At 38.6% G+C, this 20,031-nt stretch overlaps 1 protein-coding gene across 2 annotated transcripts in view; it reads right to left on the bottom strand.

The window, feature by feature from the left end:
* Positions 1 to 20,031, bottom strand: part of jag2b (jagged canonical Notch ligand 2b) — an 84,442-nt gene that overhangs the window by 52,543 nt on the left and 11,868 nt on the right. For both annotated transcript variants that reach the window (XM_005160485.6, NM_131862.1), the window contains 1 exon segment: positions 3,454 to 3,508. In XM_005160485.6, coding sequence (XP_005160542.1) covers positions 3,454 to 3,508 — 55 coding nt within the window.

The following is a 20,031-nucleotide window of genomic DNA, read 5'->3' as shown; positions in this document are numbered from 1 at the left end:
TCAGGAGAATACTACTGTAAGCCTAAATCCTCATTTATAATAAATCCTATATACTTAATAAATAATGAAATAATTAGTGCTGTTAAACGATTAATCACATTCAAAATAAACTATTCATATAAATACAGTACAAAAATGCTAATATTTTTATATTATACAATACTATTAATGAAATGAATATGTAAACTGAGTTTATACGTTTACACTAGGCATGGGCCAATATAAGAATCTGACGGTACAATTACCTTGAAAAAAAAAATCACGGTTTCACGGTATTGTGATTACGGCTCTAAAATATATTCTTTTTATATGTCTGGGAAAAAACAAAAAACTTTTTTTCCCTTTGAACACAATATATTTTATTTTGAGAAACATTTAAAAGTACTTTGTAGCAGTAAACATATCAGGCTAAATAATCAAAATAAATCATTGACTCCTGCTGTCTTCATTCGTTTTTAAAACACAGATTTCTTTACAGTTTAAAATGGCACTTTTGGGGACCTTTTCTGCAGAAGATACCTTTCTCCTTAAAACATTAATAAAAAAGGTAAATAAAATATCTTACATATATCATAAGAATGGTATAGTAGAAAATTTCAGCATTTTTATAACCTTGACTTTTCCAAACCGTGGTATACCCTGAACACTGTTCTCTTTCCATGCCTAATTTACACACATTTAAATAACAAACAAATCAACTACATGCTACATCAACTCCGGGTGCACTGCCTAGTCATGCTAAGTGTATTCCAGATGAATAAACTCAGAAGAGGCCTACAAGATGGCCGAGTCACCTCAAATGAGTGACTGTACGTTTACATCGAAGGCGACAAGAGAATTAAAGTTTTCAATGGCCGCCCTGGCCACAATGCTGTCTGCCTCTACTGCCCTGCCAGTGAGAGCATCAAAAATTACTACATTGATTCCATTTTTAAAAGGGCCATTGCAGCAAATCAGTTAAATAAAAAAAAACTTGCTTTCTGTTTTCAGTGTGAATCAGCGTTGATTAAATTTAACTATGAAAGATCAAGTTGCTGTGTGTGATGTGGCTTTGTGTTGTGGTTTTGTACTGTCATTATAATAAGCATGAGATTCCTGCTTTAACAAAAAAATATATACAACATTAATGCACATCAACACGACAGTAACTTTTTAAAATGTATGTGCCTGTAAGAAATCATCCATAACTGGAAATCCAGTGACTGCAATAAACTCTAAAACTGTTGTCGGAACCCAATTTCACAGGACTGTGTTCTCTGGAATCCTCTCAAGCGGTGAACTTCAATGGCCCGTTTTCATTAAGTGGTACAGTACGCTTTTATGGCCGTTTCCACTGTCAAAAGGTACTAAAAAGCGAACCGTACCATACTATTTGGGTACCCTTTTGGATAGGATAACTAGCACAACAAAAGGGTACCAAAAGGAGGAGCAAGACGTGCAGCTGAACTGTATTGGTCTACAGAGATAAGTCACTCGCTCGTGAACAAGCAGGAGAATGAAAGCAAAGGAATAGCCATTTTTAAATACACACCCGAGACATTACACTATAATAATTTATACACATAATTACGAGCCATGGTCGACCCGAGCTTAAACAAATCTTGTTGTCGTCTTGATAAACAGCCAAAAGGCAAGAAGAAGAGCTGAATCTATCCTGTGCCCCGTATTTGTTAACCGTCTAAAGCGCGAGCGGTTCTATATTTGAGCCACACATCTACATTTGAAATAACAAACTTCTTGAGCTGATGATAATAACATGCATGTGATTATTGAAGTGCTTCTGACATCAGACGATCCTTTCAGAAAAGGACGAACGCCAGAGTGAAACAAAAAACAAAGGAGAAGCAGAAAAAAAAAACTAAGCAACTGATTGTTTCAGCAACCAAAAACATAAACAAAATGTTATTGCTTTGCTTAGACCATACTTTGACATTTCCTTGATTAAAAATGACGTTGACTGACAATTTCTGTCATACACCACACCCACCAAAAGGGCACCAATGGCAGTGGAAACGCAAGCTTGAAAAAAGGTGACCATAGCGACCCATACCGTACTGTACCACTCAGTGGAAACGGGCATCATAGCTCATTACCATAAAGCTGACTTGATTTCAACTTTCCTCGCGGCCACACTGGAAAAGTCCTCCTCACTGTTTATTGCCACCGGCTCCCATTGTAAAAAAAAAAAAAAAAGACTTCCAGCTACTTTGCTCTCGCCGCTTTTAATGTGAACGCACAGCGAGTCAAATGAGTGTACTCTGGGCCATTGTTTGAGGCTGAAGTCCTTCCAAAGATGAAAACGAAAAACAGGACGTAATGACTTCAAGCAGAGGGTGAGGTGTGTGTTTGCATTTGGAATTTTTACAGACACTGAAATATACAGTAATTTTACAGATCACATCCTTAGATCAAAGCCAGCCCCTCCCCCTCTGTCTCTCCCGTTTTACCAGCGTTCACCTTTCTTTTGCATATGTAGAATTCCTTCGCCTGACCCTTTCCTACCGACAATTCCTCAAGCCAGACAAAAGCTGAGGGAGAAAACAGGATACAGCTGTGGAATTATGGTGCCCGTGTTAATTCCCCAACATCTTTACATGTTGGTAGCCCTCAAGAACTGTAGTTGCAAGTCAAGATTGTGCCTCTAATTGATATAATAATTTCATCACATTTGGGCTTAAATCAACTAAACATAATTGCTACTCTGCTTATAGATATGATCAAGGTTTACAATTTCAATCAAGTAATGTTTTAAACAATCGAACATTGTCAATCTGACAGTCTGGCAAGAACTCGTAACCATAATTTATTTGTATGACACAACACTCAAGATCCTCAGGACATTTCACAGAGCGGTTACAGCCAACAGAGGTCTTCAAATGATCCGATTTATTGGGAAATCTCGGTGGACTTGCGTGCACTATTGAAGCATGTGTGGAAGATGCAAGATTGTGCTTGTTTGAGCCTCAAACTACGCATCTGTGCGAGTTTCCCTGCTCTGGAATGCTTTGGAAGCTCAGGTAATGATTCTTGGGTAAGCAACACATCCAGCCAATATATCTGTCAAAAATTATGAGCCCCTGCTTAGTGTGGTTAAAAATATCAAACCTAACGCATACCTCCAACCCACTAAATGCCAACATGAAAACTGACAACTTTCACAGTAAATACACATAACAAGGTCCTTAAATAACCCTATTCGGGACCGATAAACCCTGACACGCCAAAACAAATTCACCCCTGACATGTTGTAAATTCATCACGGGGAAGCTTCAACACTTTCATCTTATCGTCAAGGATCAGGCTTCATCACCTATAAATGAAGTCATCCACTAAAGTGCTAACAACTCTCTACAGCCACTACGAGAAAAAAAAAAAAAGATAAAAAATGGAACCCAGAAAGGTTACAGCAGCCAGCAACAGTGAATCATATTGGGTTTACAGACGAATACTCACTGTTCTGAGTGGAGTTATCCCAGTCCCAAGCTTCAAGGATGAGTGTGTAGGATCGCTAAGAGAGAAAGAGAGAGAATAACATTAGGAGAAAATACATAACAATACATTTTGTACTTCTTAGGCATCTTCTTGAAAGTGAGATGGTTCATCTCAAGGGGCTATCCCATTCAATCAATTCAAATTCAATAAATTCAATAACAATTCTGAAAACACAACAAGTAGACTTACACCTTATGTACTTTTAATTTCGGAAAAAAAAATTGTAAGAATGTAAAAGTGCTGTTAACATTACTCATGAATCTATTTTGGGAAAATGTCCAGGTGGTGTGCACGCGCGCACACACACAAACCCATACATAGTTCAATATATTGCACATTACTATGAGGAGTTGTTGTGGTTCTAATTGATACATTGGGCATTCTCGTGTGTTCATTCGGTAGAGGTGGGAAACAAAAAATTAATTGATGCATTTCGATTCTTTCTCGCAATTATGAAGCAATTCTCAAAAGTTCTGAATAAATTCTGTATTCAAACTAAATCACAATGGTGCTGGCCTGCATTGGTGCGAGCTACAGAAACATACAGTAAGTGTTGACAGGCGCATAAACATGTTGCCAAACTCACTTCATTTGGACAAACCTATGGGATGTTTAAGATGTGGCACGGCAAAGCGTTTCTCGTCCAGTGTCTGTTGTTCAAATTACAGGCAGCATGGCAAAACGAGAACAAGTGTCTTTAGATGAAGTGCATGCAGTGGTTCCCGTAGATCTTTCAAATCATGACAGAAAACAGACAGTGTGGCAATAATGTGATGCATGGACACCAACTACCATACTGTATATGCAGAAGCATGCAAGAAGACTTTTAATTTGTCAGTAACCTTGGACAAACGCTTCTGGTGAACTGTATGTCACTACAAAATTGGCACGTTTAAGGTCTGTTTTATACAAAAAATAAAATAAAATCAACGATCTTCACTGCCTAAATGATATACGCCAGAAAGTTGGTCAAACACTGCATTAAATTACATAAATGTAATATTAAATTACATTTTCCGTGCCATGTCTTTAAAATATAAAAAATTTATTTTACTCCATTTTCAATTTTCATTTTCAATGACTTGTCATCTCAGTTTACGCTTCAACAACTAAATGAACGCTGAAGTCTATTTAACATTGTATTTGAAGTACATTACAACATTGCTACTGTAAAAGGAACTGTATCAAATTTTAAAAGTTACATTAACTGTTCACCGGAAGCTTATCGGAATGGGAAGAAACAATAGCTCTGCATATAACCTATAGAACTGTATATCACTCATGGCTTGTGTCTTGCCAATGCGGACGGTGAATGAAAATGAAAGTGTCGCAAATGAATGAAGCATTGTGTCCTACTTTGTTTTAACTAGTTCTCTGTGGCTCTGACCTAAAAGCAATTCCAATATAATCTATACATAAATAAACAAATTTTATTTTAACAAACACTTTTTTGCATTTCTTTGAAATTGAATAAAGGTTATAAACAAGTTAAAACCTATACAATGCTTTATTTTTGATATAAGAGCTGCTCTTTATTATCTGGCATTTTAATATTAAGAGCTTGTTCAAGCTGAATAGAACCTTGTTGATAAAATGAATCTTTTTTTAGTATGGGAGTGCTGTCACACTTAGATTGCAATCAAAAACAAAATCATTGCAACACCAATTCTGGTCAAAATGTGAAGTCTGCAAGATATATTTATGCAGCAGAAGGAATAGGAAAATGTGTAAATTAAGAATAGTCTTGGAATCAAATCACGACTCCCAGAATCAGATTGGATTGTGCAGTCCCAAAAGAATCTTACCCCTATTTTCAGGGTATTCTAGGTGGTTGGTAACTGACCCAGGTTGACAGATATGGGTCAGGTAGCTCCTCCAAATGTACATGACCTGTTTTATAGGCTCAAGGTGAAATAGGACATAGAAACGGCACACCTCCGCTAAACAATCCAAAAAGAAAAAATGGTGGCAGACACTTTAAGTAGTGTTATCGCACTCTGGAATTAAGGTGTCTGTTAAATGTAAATAAAATACTCAGTAAGAGTTTTATTCAAGCCCTTGACCAAGTATGAGCAATAGAAATAGTGATGTTTGCCTAAGCAAGCAGAGCTAATGAAATGACAGAGATGCTAAAGCTCCATTACAGTCCTCTCTAATGACAGCGGGCAGTGTTTCAGTTGAGTAAGGTTAGGTTACCCATGTGATGGAGGGAGAGATTTCCAGCCGCACCTTGAATGCTCAAACTAAATCTGGAAACATTCTTAATGCTCCTCTGACATCCGAGAGACCATCTAGATTAACTTTGATTGGTATAGACTGTTTATGCACACTTACACGCTATAAAAATTCCATAGTTTATTATTAAAATATTAAACTGAAGTAAATTAAGATTATGAGCCATTATGAAACTTCATTAAACTGAAAAACAGCTTGTATATCTTAAAAAGCAGAGCTGCACAATACATTGTTTCAGCATTGATATTTAAATGTCAGAGTATGCAATAGTCACATCACAGGATCTGCAACATCACGTTAGGATTATAATAACCAGTTAGAACAGTTGAGACCTATTCGAGTTCAGACCTAATGGTTTCACAGTTCAAAACTATTAGAGTAAAAGAATTTAATTTGGGTGACATGGGGGTGCAGTGGTAGCACGATCACCTCACAGCATGAAAGTCGCTGATTTGAGCCTTGGGTGGGTCAGTTTGCAGTTCTGTGTGGTTTGCATCTTCTCCCTGTCTTTGCGTTGGCTTCCTCTGGGTGCTCCGGTTTCCCCCACAGTCTAAAGACGTGCTGTTCATGATTAGGGTATGCTAAGTTGTCTGTAGTGTATGTTGGGCTGCTCGATTATGGAAAAAATCATAATCACAATTATTTTGGTCATAATTGTATTCACAATTATTCAAAACGATTATCAGTTGAAGTCAAAATTATTCGCCCTTCTGTGAATTTTTTTTATATATAAATATTTCCAAATGATGTTTAACAGATGTTTTTTTACAGTATTTCCTATAATACACACACACACACACACACAACAGCACATGCTCTTTCGTGCTTTTAAAAATATGAATGAAAGTGTATGGATGTTTCCCAGTGATGGGTTGCAGCTGGAAGGGCATCCGCTGGGCAAAACATTTGCTGAATAAGTTGGTGGTTCATTCCGCTGTGGCGACCTCAGATTAATAAAAGTACTAAACAGAAAAGAAAATTAATGAATGATTTTTATTTGCATGTGTTTTTAAGATCTGGGAATGTGTAAGATTTTAAGCAAATTTAAACCAAGTTGTACATCTTTGAAAATCTTTAGCAAAGAACAATTGCATTGAATTAGTTTTACAGAAGAAACACTGTAGAGTGTTTATTTACACATGATGATTGAATTTATGTTTGACTCAGAAAATTATAAAGCTTGGTTCATTTAATCTGTATATTTGTTCAATAGTATTCATCTATGCATGTGATTTCTTTATTACATTTTATGCCAATTTTCTCCTACAACTTATCCCCAAAATATTCCCAATCAATCTAAAATTGTGAATTCTTTCTAAATGGAGTCATCTTGTGAAGTTATTTTCATATCACAATATATTGCAGAAAAACAAAGCAATAAATGTAATAACTAAGTTTATTAAGGTAGAATTAACACACAAATATGCTGTCATGACTTAATAGTGCAAACATCAACTCAGCAGCCTTATATATATATTTTTTTTAATTTGTTTTGGTCCAAGTGAAAGATGAAAGTGTACTAAATGTATGTCTCTTGTCATCAATGTTTATTTTTGAATACAGACTGATAATTTGTGCTCTTGTGCAACAAAAAATGCATGTTTGTCTGCCAATGTCAACACTTTAGGACACGTCCAGTCACAAAACAAATTAGTTATAACATTATGAGACAGAATAGGGACCTAACCTAATTTTCTTAAGGCTGACCATACTTCTGCGTCTAGTGACCCACGGGACCTTGCGCTTAGTCGTGCATTTATACTTCTGCATGCGGTTTGTGTTGCTCTGCAATAACACTTCCGATTAGCTAGCTGGCAGTAGGTTTTTATATTCCTCTGTGTCGAGCTTCTTTGCAGGTATTTTGTTTTTTCCGAACGCTACAAGTAGCTCAAACTCCCTCATTGAGAGGCAGGAACTGGCGGACGTGCAACAACTTTATTTATGAGGTAAACCCTAAACAAAAAGTTTCCATCTAGAGCTCCTTCACGAGACTTGACACTTGTAAATACTCTCTCAATCAAGCTTGCAGCTCTCAGCACCACCTACACTCGTCTGCACTACCAAGCCGACCAATCACAGAGCGTGCGCTAGGCAATATTGCAATGTATAGGCCACGTTTACACTAACAGTTAAATGTGACCCAACTCCATTTTATTTTTGCTCATATGTGACACAGATCAGATCTGTTTTATGACAGTGTAAACACGAAAAAAAAAAACACAAGCATTCGGTTATTCAGATATCGGTTTCAGGCCTCCATCACATGTGGAAATAAATCGGATATAAAAATCGGGTATGTGACTATCATGTAAATAGTTCAGACTTATTGGGGCATTCCGTTATGCATGTCATTAAACTTGCGACATTGTGGTACTCGTCCACAGTTTATTGATGTGGAAGGAAGTGCGTGTGTGGAGACACCGACTCGGTAAACAAGAACACTAGAGGAACCATGTAGAAAGAAAGTGGTCAGTTACCACAATTTGCTCCCACCAGACTTGAGATCTCTCTCGTACCCACAAATTCCTATGAATGGTGAAGGACACCAAGGACTAGTGTGGAGCAGATGCTAGAACCCGACTTTACGCATGCGCAACGTCGTACATTGTATGGCAAGTGTAAATACATTAATCAGATATGGCTCACAATTAAAGAAGGTAGAAACAGACAAGCAAAATGATCAGATATAGGCAACAAATCGGAATTTGGGCCGTAGTTACTTTTTTTGAGAGGTGGCGAAGGCTATACGACCGCGCAAAAGGCACGTGCGCTTGATGCAGAAGTATAAATCAGCCTGTAGAATTAGAATGTTTGCCAAAATATTGTAAATATAATTTTCATATGTAAATTATTCTTTATGTTAACAGTCCTTTGGGGAGTTAGCATTGGTAGCATCACCTCAGACAACTGACACATTTGCCTGCTGGAAATTTCAATAATACCCGGCAAAAAAAAAAAAATAATAATAATAATAATAAATTAACAGTTGCAAAGAATACTAAACCAGACAACTGGACAAATTGACAAAAGGCAAGATACACCCACATTATATTTGAGTACAATTTCAGAGATTGCTGTAGACTAATTAATCAATCAATCAGTGATGAATGCGCACATAAAAACACAGATGGAGGCGACCTGCTAGATTTACCCACGCTTCTCCAGAGGTGGAGTTAGAGGGGCGGAGCCAGACAGCATGGATGTGTGTGTTGGAAAGGCTGGGGGCTGTAGTACGGTCTGGTGGATGCAGTCAGGGATTAGCGTCAGCACCAGGTCTGTCTGGATGGGTTGGATTGGGAGTGGGTGGGCCGCATATCCATGCAGACGTACAACAGATGCGTCTTAAAAAGATGGATTATTTGACATGAACGTGGATCATCCCACGACATGCTACTGGGCTTCTGACCTCTCCTCCCCTCCCCCAACACGAGGGGCGGCCGGTGTGAGAGAGCGTATTAGTGGGGTCTTGTGGTAGCGAGCATCTGCGCAAACGTGAAATGCGTGTTGTTGTGTGTGCACGCTTATCTGGACATGTGGATTTGGTCCAAAGCTCCATCAGTAAATGAATATGCTAGATTGATCCGGTTGGTCGCGCACATGAGGTCAATGCGCACCAGAGCATGCCATGCGCATACCCAAAGAGAAAGGTCAGAATGTCAGGGTGTATGCGTGTGAGAGGGTATGTGTGTGTGAGAGAGAGACACGGTAACACGGGGACAGTCCTGTTCCCACACACTCGGTCTCTGATTAGCTGGATTATGTGACAGCTGCCCAAAGGGCTAGATGCGGATAAAGACTGGTGGGGGAGGTGACCAGTGAACAAAGACCTCCATCTAAAACCCATCACTGTGAGACACCATCAACCTGAGTCTCGTGACACTCCGAGAACATTCCTCCGGCCACACACACACACACAGTCCGACCCCTAAAAGCAGCACATGCAATGGCAGCACAAAACACACCCAAACAAGCTCCCTTGGAGATGCACGTCATGTTTCACTACAAGTAATTCTCCTCCATATCATGGACTACTTTCGCTGATAGCAAGGATATTTATAGCGGGCTGTGAACAAGCTAACACAGACAGCCTGGCGTGGGTCAATACGCGTCACAAACTAAATCATATACTTGCATTATGTACTGGAGTTTTGTCGGGATGTTAAGACTACACACCATGAGAGTACGTGTGTAAGTAGGTGGGTGGTTAGCAGGGTGGTGGTGGAGGGAGCCACAGGTGCAGGTTCCCACAGTCAGTGGACAGGGCAGTTTAAAGAGGGGCAGGGCTTAAATTAGAGGGGGCTGAAGTGAGAGAGGCTAAGAATGACCCTGGAGACCTTTCATCAGGCTTCTCATCAGCTTCAAAAGGCTCCCAGACCGCCAATTCAATTGGCAACAGCACACACACGCAATCAGCTGTAATGCTCTGATGCATTCACACACAAGAACCGTCTAAGTTTAAGTCTTCTGTTTACAACATTATACAACGTCTATTTTAAATTAACCGATGATCATATTTGCTAACAGGGTAAAGTGTTTACCACTGGCAGTCACGAACAAGTGACATGCAGCTGACAGAGAGTGTGAGGTGAGGCAGTCTGAGAGCTTTCACACACCTTATCTAAAGTACTGAGGTCTTCAGCACCATGTCAATACCCTACAAAGAGACCGAATGAGAAAAGAAGCAGAAATGGAGAGATTTGGGTTTGGTAAGTGAAAGAGACAGGGGAAAAAAATGGGTCTCCAGTCCTCTGTGACCTCAGTGAGAAAAAGTACTTCATTTCATCAGCTGCATTTGGGAAAGGAATTTCAGAGAGAGGCAAATATCTCTCGTCTGACCTACCAGGAAGATGCAATCCAAACCCATTGATGCAATCCAAACCCATTGACATTACTAAGGTAAATTAACTTTTGGAAGTTAGAATCCCACAAGTGTTTCGATTAAGATCCTATAATGTTGGCTCTGTCTAATTGTCATAAATACTTAAATGATGTGAACACCCAGCAAAACAAAATAGATCAGGGAAACCTGAAACTGTGCTAGCTATACAGTGATATTCACTTGAATTTCATTTATCCCAAACTAGCAATGTTTTAAAAAATTCACATTAAAGTATAAAGCAACATGTTTAAAGTGATATATTCAAGTTGACATTCACACTAAACCCTTCACTCAAAGAATGAGCACATGTCGCACCAGTTCTGTGCCAGACTTATTGATTGTCCTCAGGGGACCTGCAGGTCATATATTCATTCCATGGTGAGCAACTGCAGCATGTAATCTCCATTAATCTGGCATGCCAATCCCATCTTTTTAGCTGAACTGTTGACTGACACAGAGATATGGGCCAAACTGAGGGTGGAGAGGCAGTGGACAACACTGATCACAACCTTCAATTACTACAAATCCAAGACAGCACCATGCCAATTAAAGGCAACTGACATCCTTTTTTGTATCAAGTTGCAACAAGGCAAGGACGTTTCCCATTCATTTGAATTGTAGATTTTAGGACGCAACAAGAAAATCCCTATTCCATTTTAGAAAATATTGCTAAAACGAAATTGTCAAACACAGTTAATCCTACATGAATTTTATTGCCTAACCAGATATGGATGCATGTTCCCAGCTTTCACCTATGCCTGAGTAAACAGATCAAATAAAGGTGCAGATTTTATCAGCAACTCTAAACAACATCACAGGTTTCTTAAATGGCATCAGTTGATAATACATTTTCATTGCATACAATTTACTTGCCTAATAATGAAAGATTGAAAGATTCAAAGATAATCAAATTTGGCATAGCTAGAGATTCTGCTCAAGAGTGCCCTCTGGCCTTCAGGGAATAGTGCTTCTCTGACAAGAGCTGCATGACAGTCACAACTTTTGCTCAATTTCATTTCGATTAATCTGATTAACTATTTTATTTGGAGGAAGTTATTGAAAGGATTGTGATGGATATTAATCAAAAAGAAATCCCTCTTCAGCAAATTCAGCACATTATACTGCAAGAATCCAAATGCCCTTTAAAGCCTGGTTTATACTTCTGCGTTGAGTGATTGGCATGACCTTCCCTGCTTTGCACGTTGTGCAATTGTACTTCTTTGTGCCGTTTGTGTTGCTCTGCAGGAACATTTCATGAACGCTAACAGGAAGTAGGATATGTTCTTCTATGTCAAGTTTCGTTGCTGGGGTTTTGTTTTTTCTGAATGATACTTTAATGTAGAAGTAGCTCAAACTCGCTCATTTTGAGGCAGGAACTGGCGGACCTGCAACAACTTTAATCATAAGGTAAACACAAAACAAAACTTTCCATCTGGACCTCCTTTATGGGACTCGACACTTACAAACACTTGCTCCAACAGATTCACGCGGCCCTCAGTCCCGCCCACACTCGTCAGCGCTACCAAGCCGACCAATCCCAGAGTATGTGCTACGCGTTGTTGTGACGTAACATTTTAAGAGGTGTGTGTCAGCATCGGCGACGGTCAGGGCATGGGCTAAGCAACCACGTGCAAGCTGCGCCGGAGGACATGCGTGCTCTTGACACAGAAGTATAAATCAGCCTTAAATGAAGTGCAATCCGATCCCTTAGATCAATTTAACAAGATTCAGTCTCTGTTCTTCCCTAGGGTCCCGCAGCACAAGACTGATCACAACGAGTGCACTTTGTTCTCACTGCCCCTCTAAAAGCAAGAAACTTGATGGCTGTCACCCACCCTAACATGACAAGGTCATGTTTGTGTCAACCAAGTCTAGACTTGGTAGGGGAATGTTCGGGGGTGTCAGGGAGGTCCAGTCACCTCACAAAGTCCACATTATTGCTTTAGTGATGGGAAGAGGAGGTTGAAAAGCCAGCTCTGTAATCAATCACTCACAAGAGAAAGGTGTCCCCTACTCCATCACCAATACGCAGGGGCCTCAGCCACACTGTCGACAGGGGGTGACCAGGTCATTTCATTTGCACTTTTTCTCTTGCCCTTTTCTTGTCTGTCAACCCTTTATTGATTACACATCCATCTTCAATTCCAAACCCACGATGCATTTTTTTTTTTGTATCTAGCTTCTTCACAAGACCAGCCACAACAACTCTCAGAGGAAAACAAGTGAGCTTGCAGTCTAATTAAACCAAAGGAAGCAGCTCCTTGGATCTGAGTAATGACAGGAGAGTAGGGTGGGGAGGGGATGGGATCAAAGAAAACGTCTGGCAAAAATTGCTGAGGAAAAACCTGGAGAGAAACCCTCATCCAACCTGTAGCTCAAGAGGGATTCTGGGTGGCTTTGATAGCCTTTCATTCCGAGAATAATGTGATCTTCTCCATATACCCTCATTAACAACCCCACATTCAGCCCCAACCAAAATGGTTTAGCTCAACAGGGATTTCTAGCTGTCTTTAAAAGTCACACCAGAGGGTCGGGGTTATACCAGCATGAACATGTTTACTGGTATTATGTTGTGCCATGATATGGATTTTGCTAGAAGTTGAACATTGTCGTTCATAAACTCTGATTTGCCAATTATTAAGAATGCACTGAAAGTTCAACACCCAAAATTATCTGGTTGAAAATCCCAAGTGAAAAGACAATGACAGAACAATGAAGTTGTTGATGATGAGGTCAAACAGCAACATTTATAGACAACACTGCATGTAAAATGAAGATACTTAGGGGGCACACAGCACAGAAGAGGTCAGAGTATAAGGCGGCTCCATTTGCTAAGTGTTTTTCCTACACAAAGAATTATGAGGTTGCCACCTTCTTCAAATTTTAAGCTGCTTTGGAATTATCAAAAAAATTCACAGGTAATTACAGGTTCTGGCAAACTTTATGTGATGTTCAGACACCTGCCATGTGGGCCTTTGACTTGAGAAATGAAAGTGCATTGTTAAATGTAATGTAATATATTTTAGATTTTATTTAAATATTGCATGTGTTACCAGTCCCACAAGGGCAAGTTATAATTTTGCACATCAGTTATAATTTTGAGTACATCAATTTCTCTTTGATGAGTCTTCATTGAGGACACACAGAGAACTATCATCAAATGATGAGGGCTATTGAAAAATCATCAAACTTTGGAGAGCAAAACTCATTAACCAGACCGAGGACCAGGTCAGTGCTTCTCTGTAAGTTGCCGCAGATTCACATAGAGTAGAACATGGGAATTGTAAGATGTGTGTGCATGAGGGCTGAATGCTCGCAGAGTGCTGACCGAGTGCCAAGCGTCAGCTTTTTAACTCTGTCAAGTTTGTCAATGTAAACATAATTTATTATTTATAATGCATTTTGTGAGTTGATGTATTATTTATGCATTCATGTACTGTATGTGGGGCAATACGGTGGCTCGGTGGTTAGCACTGTGCCTCACAGAAAGAAAGTCGATGGTTTGAGTCCTGGCTGGAGCAGTTGGCATTTCTTCGTGGATTTTTCCCTCGCAGTCCAAAGACCTGCGCAGTATAGGTGATTTGCATGAGCTAAACTGATCATGGAGTATGTCGGGGGGGGTGATGGATTGCGATGCCGGCTCAGCATCGTGTTGTTTATTGGCCATCGGCGATGGACGATAGTGTCGTCTATCAGCCCAACCCTATACACCATGCAAGTCGAGATAGTCAAATTGTTTTCCATATCGCCTCATATTGTGAGTCATACACAATTATTGTGTTATTAATCTTTAATGTTCAATATATTTTGCATTATTGTGAACACAAATTCATTTGCTGTCAAAACTACATCAGTTAATATATATTAATTTAACTTAGAACATTTGTGCTTGCAGTTTAAATTGTTTTTCAAAGTTTATTCACATTGTGTCCACATTATGTATGCAATATATTTTGAAATGTCTTACGAAAATCCACAATTATTTTATGATAGTATTTATTATGAAATATATTAAGAAATGCACATGAATCTAATAAGTAAACAAACCTAAAAAGATAGCCTGCTATAATAGCTCAAGTTAAGAAGTTACTTTTTTCAACTGATTTTAATCATACAGTTAAGTAATTTACTGTGTTCAACATTTCTGAGTTTATAATTACCTTTATGAAATACTTTGTCATATGCAATAGATTTAATACAGCCCTGCCTCATGTTGTCGTAGAAAAAAAAAACATGTTCAATCCCTTACAATTTCTAGTTGTTGTAAGGTCAAAATAAATAATGTGTCTGCAATTAAACTTATGTCTCCGAAAATGCGATTCCTTTATTTGTCATGTCATAATATAATAAAGATATAGTCTGGAGAGTAAGGATGGGACGATAACAGTTTTTAAGGTACACCGAGGTTTGGAAAAGTCAAGGTTTTAAAACGGGCAAAATTTTCTGTTATCCCGTGCCTAAGGTATGTGTACGATTTTCTTTTACATTTTTAGGACAATAGTATCTCCAGCAGTAAAGATCTCAAAAGATGTCGATTTAAAATGCAAAGAAATCTGAGTTTTGAAACTAACAAAGACGACAGAAGTCAATGTTTTTTTTTAAATTAATTAGCTTGACATGTTTACCACTCCAAAATATTTAAATGTTACTCAAAAAAAGATATTTTGTGTTCAAAGGGGGAAAAAAGTTGTCGTTTTTTTAACCCAAACATTTAAAAAGAATATATTTTAGAGCATACTATGATATTTTTATCCAAGGTTATCATACTTTAGAATTTTATGCCGGCCCATGCCTACTGGAGAGGGGAAAATATTGTGATTCAATTAGCTCCACATCGAGAAATGTCTTTCACATTTATCCTCATCATCAACACAACCTTATGAGAGAAATCCCTGCTTATTCCAACTCTGAAATCCCTCTTCAAATGTGGCAGTGACCTCTGCACACTACAAGTCCATATGACATGACTTGTTTCAGCTCAGTCAATTGTCATTTTCCGCCAGGCTTCCAGGGCACAAAAGCAGACAATAGCATTGTTTAAGCTGCATTATGACCATGGGAGGACAAGACGCCGCAAACCAACATGCACACGGAGCCCTGAGGCCAGTAAATGATATTCTGGAGCTCTGTAACCTCCCCTCTTTCAGCAAATTCCCACACTGGGGTTGAGTTCCTACAGACACAATAATAAAGCACTATCATCGACTACAATGGGTCTAGTTAACCTTGCAGACCCATGAGACATCGCCATCAATAAAGCAAGTCAGACAAGTGTCCGGTGAGTCTGAAAGGCAGGAGCACCAAGCGAGATACAAAATTATGCTTGCGTGGTGCTTATCGCTGCAGACTTGGCCAACGCAGGGCACGCTCTGGGTGAGTGTGTACACACACGGCTCATTTAGCATTCGGCTGCTATGCCAACAAGATCATTAGCAATGACAATACAACAAACCCCTCCCCTCTGGGTGCTAATTAAGCAAGAAGGGACAGCAGTGGCCATGAACACACACACAGTCAGATCCTGTACGTACAGAAACACAAGCAAAAGTGTGTATGGCTTATCACACTTCTATAAATTGTACTATATAAACAAACCAAATTTAAATTATCTACTACTCACGCCAAGAGTGAGTACTACCCGCAATAAGAGTGCATGATATAAAACTTTGTAACAGTGGTAAGTGGTAGGGGTGTCAAAATTAATGGTTTCTTCAGTGCATCGCAATGCAGACGCGGACAATTCGCTCAGTTTAGAAATAGATCCTAAACAGTTATTATGTACTGATGTCATTTATCTCATATGCAGTAAAATACTATGCCGAGGTAGGGGAGCGCGAGTAATTAAAACGCCAAAACTCTGCACAATGTATAGTGTGTTTGCTGTCTTTCACTGACACTGAAGTTACAGCAGAAGCTTCTACTTCACTGCGATGGAGGAAATGAATGTAAACTCTATTTCTCTCCCTCTCGCTGTGGCTTGTTTGACCTGTTAGGATGACGTTTACTCTCCTCTCGGCTGCTATAGCGATACTTGTAGATCCAGACACGAGTGTTTGCAGAGCGAGTTTTCTCCACCGTGTCTATCATTGATCAGCTGTGATCCCCACGTCCATTTTTTTATTGTCACTCAATGCTGAACACCGCAAGCGCGTTAGAGCTAATCGCAGCCCTTTCTGTTGAGTGCATGACCAATCATAGGCATTTAACAACTCACTCGTCAACGCTCAAAAAGCAAGCGGGATAATATCTATGTTTGTTTATCTGCTTTAAATGCTCATGTTGTTCTATGCATGTACTTGACGTTTCTTTGATGCAGAGTGTTTTCTTTTAACAGGTAAAATTAAAGGTACAGTTCAGACTGCTTGTATTAAAGAACAAGATTGTATTACAAATACAAATACAATGCATTTAAAAGTATACATTTTAATACAAGAATTGCTGTGCTGTGAAGTAAAATATAAAATAGTTTATGGAAAGCATAGTCAATGCTCCGATACATTGAATTGAACCGAATCGATGGCGTGATAATCGTAACCAAATCGAACCGTGACACCAGTGTAGGTTCACACCTCTATTGATAGGGTAGTAATGCTGGCCATATAATCTAAATAATTTCTAAATATTTAGAAAAATATTCTAAATGCACTCAAAAAAACACTGCTTGAATAAATACTACTTAATTAAAATGAGCTGGAACAACACAATTGTTGAGATTTCATAATGATAGCTTATTTAAAGTGTCAAGATAATTTAATTGATTTGTGTTGGGTCAACATGAATGATTTATGTGGAACCCTGCATTTGTATATATTAATCCAATAAAATAATTTAAACCTATTTAAATGAGTGGCAAACTTAAGGCAAGGCAAGTTTATTTATATAGCACATTTCATACACAGTGGCAATTCAAAGTGCTTTACATAAACAAGAATAAACGAAACAAGTAAAATAAAAATAAAAACAAATAATAAAAATGAGTAAAAAAAAAACAGGTAAAATGTGATGTAAAAGAAAGAAGAAGAAGAGAAAAACATAATAGTGCAATCTGTCGGACGCAGCACAGTGCTCATTCAGTAAAGGCACAGCTACCAACTTACCATCATGCACAAGCTTTTCTTACTTACAGTTTTTGTCTTGATTCTAGTCCAAATATCTAACAAATTCAAAAGTAGGAATCATTTTATAGACAAGTCAAACAAATGTTTTGTTCAAATAAAATGAGTTTTTTTGTGTGTGTGAAACCAGCAATATAAATGTCAGAGAAGTCATGGGACAATAACCGTTTTTTTTGTTTGTTTGTTTGTTTGTTTGTTTGTTATGACAACAGTATTTCCAGCAGAAATTTATCCGAAAACTATCAGAAAATTGTAAAGAGATCAGTGATTTAGAAAATAATAAAGACAGCATAAGTCAACGATTCATTTGATTTGACATGTTTACTGTTCCTAAATATCTTAAATGTTTCTAAGTATAAAATATATTGTGTTCAAAGGGGGAAAAGTTTCTTTTGGTTTTTTAACCAGAAATTTAAAAAGAAAATATTTTAGAGCAGTAATTACAATACTGTGAGAAATCATGATGTTTTTATCCAAGGTTATCATACCATTAGAATCTTATATCCTCCAGTGCCTATGTCAGGGTGTCAAGTAATTTATTTTGTTTCAAACATAGAACAAAATAGTTTTACCTGGCAGTTGGCATATTATTTTGCTTGTTCTTGAATAAATTCAATTAAATCAGGTTATTCTGTTAAAACAACAACAAAATTTAAGAAAGTTTTTTTTTTTTTTTTGCAGTGTATCAAATAAATTTTCCAAAAAAACATTAAAAAAATGTAATTTTTTTTATGTTAAAGCAAGACCAAATCAACCTAAAACAAAACAATAATCTAATGAAATCTAATTTAGTATAGTATAGTGAAGTAAAGTAGAACTTGCCATAAGGGGCAAGTTACATCAAATCACCATTATACAAAGAAGCAATTGCTCATATCCTCCTCATTTCAGAGAGGTTTTAACTGCAGCATTTGTAGAAACTGAGACTAGCATGGCTGCTTGGCAGCAACCGAAACAGGCTGTGAGGTTGGAAGCTGCCATATCCCAGTGGGCACAGCTCACAGATCTCCCAAAGACGCTGGCCTGGATCAAATCTCACAGCTCTCAATCCTTCCAAACCATGTATTACACAGCGGTCCGGCCATACTACTCTAAAGTAGGCTTCCAAAAAATTAATGTAAATCCATCAATGACATCTGTGGAACTATTCCACCTGATAGCTGCTCTTACACTAGTGTTATGAGCTCAATATGGAATGACACTATTCCATATTCAACTCATTGGCAAGCGTTCATTTGGCAAGCAGCCCTTCGGCTACTACAGTGAGGCGGCCATTTGACACTCTAGACTGCTAGCTCATCATCAAACCATCTGACAAGCCAGTTGTCTCCCTGTCAGTCTAGTCCAGTTACAGTACTGCCGATTACTGGCATCAAGTTAAAATGGCAGAACCTTTGCTAAGTAGCTTCACATCATTTAGAACAGACCTACTTGCGGAATAGCAATCTAGAATTGTGCTGCCATCCCAAGAGGTTAGAGTCACATGAGCAACAACTCCATTACAATCATTATCATTTTGAACAAGGTCAGAGGTCAAGCGGGAATTAAACTTGCCATGCGGTAATGCACTTTAATCACTGCAGCACACCTGCTCGCAATTCATTAGCTCCCTCAGGAAGGTGCGCATGCATTAGTCAGACACAATCCCACTTGCGCCACATCCATGTACGCTAACACAGAAGAAGAAAAACAATCCGGCTCTTCCTGAACAAATTCATACAGCTGGAAATGAATAAGCAGGCACTTTGTGTACTTGCAAGTCATCATTCATGTTTTCATGTGCAAAACTGTCGTTAAGGAACCCAGTGCCAGGGAGGTAGAGCATCATGGGTAGTTGAAAACAATTAGTTAAGAGCAGGAACTAACAATAGAAACAGCTCTCTCTCACACACATAGTAGCTTCCAGTGTTATTGGAAAGGGACATCAGGGTTAAGCTCTCTAACTCCCACTTCTTCCCACTGAAAGGACCCCATGTTTTCTACGACCCTTCTCAGGGGAGAGAGAAAGTCCATTATAATTGCTCTGCCTAATACAATCATGTCCACCACTGGTAGCTCTGTATGTTCAACCTAATGGAAGTCCTTCTTTTGGGAACCAGTTTATCTTGCACTCTTTATGAGGGTAACACTCAACATAGTCAGGCTCTTCTAAAAGCACCAACATGCTTTCTTGAGCACTTAGCTGAAGTACAGCACAAAAGAGTGGTTTTTCTTCAGTCCTCTCCTCCTGATGCCAGTCCTAATCACTTTTGTTTACACCAAAAATGAAAACTAAGCACACTGAGAGCATATCTCAATTAGTTTTAATAA

The sequence above is a fragment of the Danio rerio genome, chromosome 20 (assembly GCF_049306965.1).
Source record: "Danio rerio strain Tuebingen ecotype United States chromosome 20, GRCz12tu, whole genome shotgun sequence".
Classification (NCBI taxonomy): domain Eukaryota; kingdom Metazoa; phylum Chordata; class Actinopteri; order Cypriniformes; family Danionidae; genus Danio; species Danio rerio.
Note: the sequence above shows the minus strand (reverse complement) of the source record. Positions and strands in the feature narration are given on the sequence as shown.